Source organism: Cebus imitator, unplaced genomic scaffold (genome assembly GCF_001604975.1).
Source record: "Cebus imitator isolate Cc_AM_T3 unplaced genomic scaffold, Cebus_imitator-1.0 Scaffold148, whole genome shotgun sequence".
Classification (NCBI taxonomy): Eukaryota; Metazoa; Chordata; class Mammalia; order Primates; family Cebidae; genus Cebus; species Cebus imitator.
Genome location: NW_016107463.1, coordinates 4700605 through 4702938, shown reverse-complemented (window position 1 = coordinate 4702938; position 2334 = coordinate 4700605). Strand labels below are relative to the sequence as shown.

At 33.3% G+C, this 2334-nt stretch overlaps 1 protein-coding gene across 2 annotated transcripts in view; it reads left to right on the top strand.

The window, feature by feature from the left end:
• Positions 1–2334, top strand: part of COL21A1 (collagen type XXI alpha 1 chain) — a 191064-nt gene that overhangs the window by 125617 nt on the left and 63113 nt on the right. For both annotated transcript variants that reach the window (XM_017542926.1, XM_017542927.2), the window contains 2 exons: positions 1353–1406; positions 1883–1936. In XM_017542926.1, coding sequence (XP_017398415.1) covers positions 1353–1406; positions 1883–1936 — 108 coding nt within the window. The remainder of the gene's footprint in view (positions 1–1352; positions 1407–1882; positions 1937–2334) is intronic.

Sequence of the window (2334 nt, the reverse complement as noted above, 5' to 3'; positions counted from 1 at the left end):
AAAAAAAAAAAAAAAAAAAAAAAAAAAAAAAAAAAAAAAAAAAAAAGAACATGTGAGACAGCTCTAGGAGAGATTTATTAAAGAAAACGAAATTTTCAATGCAAATGAATACACTCAGAAGTGATTTTGACAGTTGGAAAGATTTTGGAGTTCAATATAACAATAAGTTTAAAGGAAACTAACAAAATGGCAATATTTGACTCCAAGAAAGATAAACATTTGGGCAAGAAAAGGCAAGTATTAAGAATAAATTTATAGCTTATCTGCAAATCTTAACAAAATAAACCTTGACTACTGATTTAACCAAAGTTGTAATTGAGAGTTAAGGGGATTTGTCTGTTAAAAGTGGAGATGGGGAGGAGGTGTTGGTTGCTATGAGAGGTTAATCCTCTGTGTTCATGGTGGGAAGTCAGTAGATAATGCTAAAAATGGAAAATGTAGCTGTAACCATATGGTTTGGTGATTTGAACTCAAAGGAGTGTGAAACTTTGGAATAAAAAGAGTTGCCTTTGGAGGGTTCTATAGGCCTTGGATAAATATATCACTCTTTAAATCATGAGAATGAATAACTTTTATAAAAATTACATCAGTCACAGATGATATAATCTTTAATATGTCTACCAGACAAGCTAGGAGTATAACTAGTGGCTTGTATGTAATATCTTAATTTGCCTAGATAAAAGTGAACCTGACCCAAATGTTGCCATGAAAGTCGTTGGTTCTTTATTTACTATGTCTTCCCAAGTAAGATTTTTGAAGCTAAAGCACCACCAACGTATCCTGCAGAACTAAATACTAAACCTATATCTACTAAATATCAAGTTGCTATGATTTTTCTTCATCTTTTCTCTTTTGGAGAAAACTTAGGGCCTTCATGTTCATAGACACATATGAACAGATGCTTTCTATGAGTAACTAGTAAGATGAGCAATTTAAAAAAATTCCAGAGTCCTAGTCTGTGTTGAGACTTTAGGTTTAGGGTCTTTCATTAGGACCGCAGAGGATAACTGTTTCCTGAGCATGTTGGGACTAGATCATTTCCATTAATTCACGTGTCTTGCGCTTGTAAAAGCCTAAGACTTTTTTAGAGTAGGTGGTGGCTCACTAAGGGTGGAGTCAGGATTGCTAGTGAGATTTCTTTAGCTCCAAAATACTTTTCTTCTCTGATGATAAATGAAACCCTCGTAAGTGAGGATTAATTTTTCATAGAGATAGGGTTTAATGTTGATATGAATTTAACTGTTTGCAGATACATTTGAAGTAGATTTTGACAAGGGTGAGGTTGAAGAATATACAATGATATTGTTTAGGCTGAAATCATTTTTCTTTAACTAATTTCAGTTTTATTTCAGGGTGATCGTGGACTTCCTGGTTTTCCTGGGCTTCATGGCATGCCAGGATCAAAGGTTGAAGAAATATGTTTCTTTTAAATATAGCAATGCCATTTTAAATTCAGATTTAAAGCACTTTCATATTGCAAATGTATTATAAATAAATGTTCATATATAATTAAAGATAAAGGAAGCAATGAGCTAAGATTAATATTAGTTTATATAAAACTTAAAAAATTCCCTTTAAAGTTTCCACTTATAAATGTATGATTTCATAGTATTTGAAAATTAATGTTATGCTGTATGCAAGTTTTCTGAACTATAAGCCTTATACTCTAAGCCCTGTTATAGTACTAAATGTTATTTTTTAAAAATTTCCCTTATAAAGCCTGGAAATGAGGGCTTTTTAAAACAAACTTTAAATTATTTTATTTCTGTTTTGTTTTGCTTTTGGCATATTAAACCCTTTGCTTATAATCTGTATTTTTCTTACAGATAAGAAAAATATTCATGTTTCTTTAATCTTCAGTATTTATATTTTTGTCTTGTAGGGTGAAATGGGCGCCAAAGGAGACAAAGGAGCACCTGGATTTTATGGCAAAAAGGGACGTATAGATCACACAACAAAGTATTCATATTGACCTTTTAACATAATGGAAACAGAAAACTTGAATTGCAGTTCCAGCCCAACATTAGAGCAATTAGCTTTGTTCACCATTCTTAGGGGATTAATTCAGAACAATGAAAACAAACAAAACAGAAAAAGAACTGGTGACTGCAGACCGTAAGACTATGCTTTACTGTTGATCATTCTGAGCTTTTAAAACTTTTACAGGCTGGGAGCAGTGGCTCATGCTTGTAATCCCAGCACTTTTGGGAGGCTGAGGCAGGTTGATCACGAGGTCAGGAGTTCGAGACCAGCCTGACCAATATGGTGAAACCCTGTCTCTGCTAAAAATACAAAATTAGCCAGGCATGGTGGCAGGTGCCTGTAGCTCCAGCT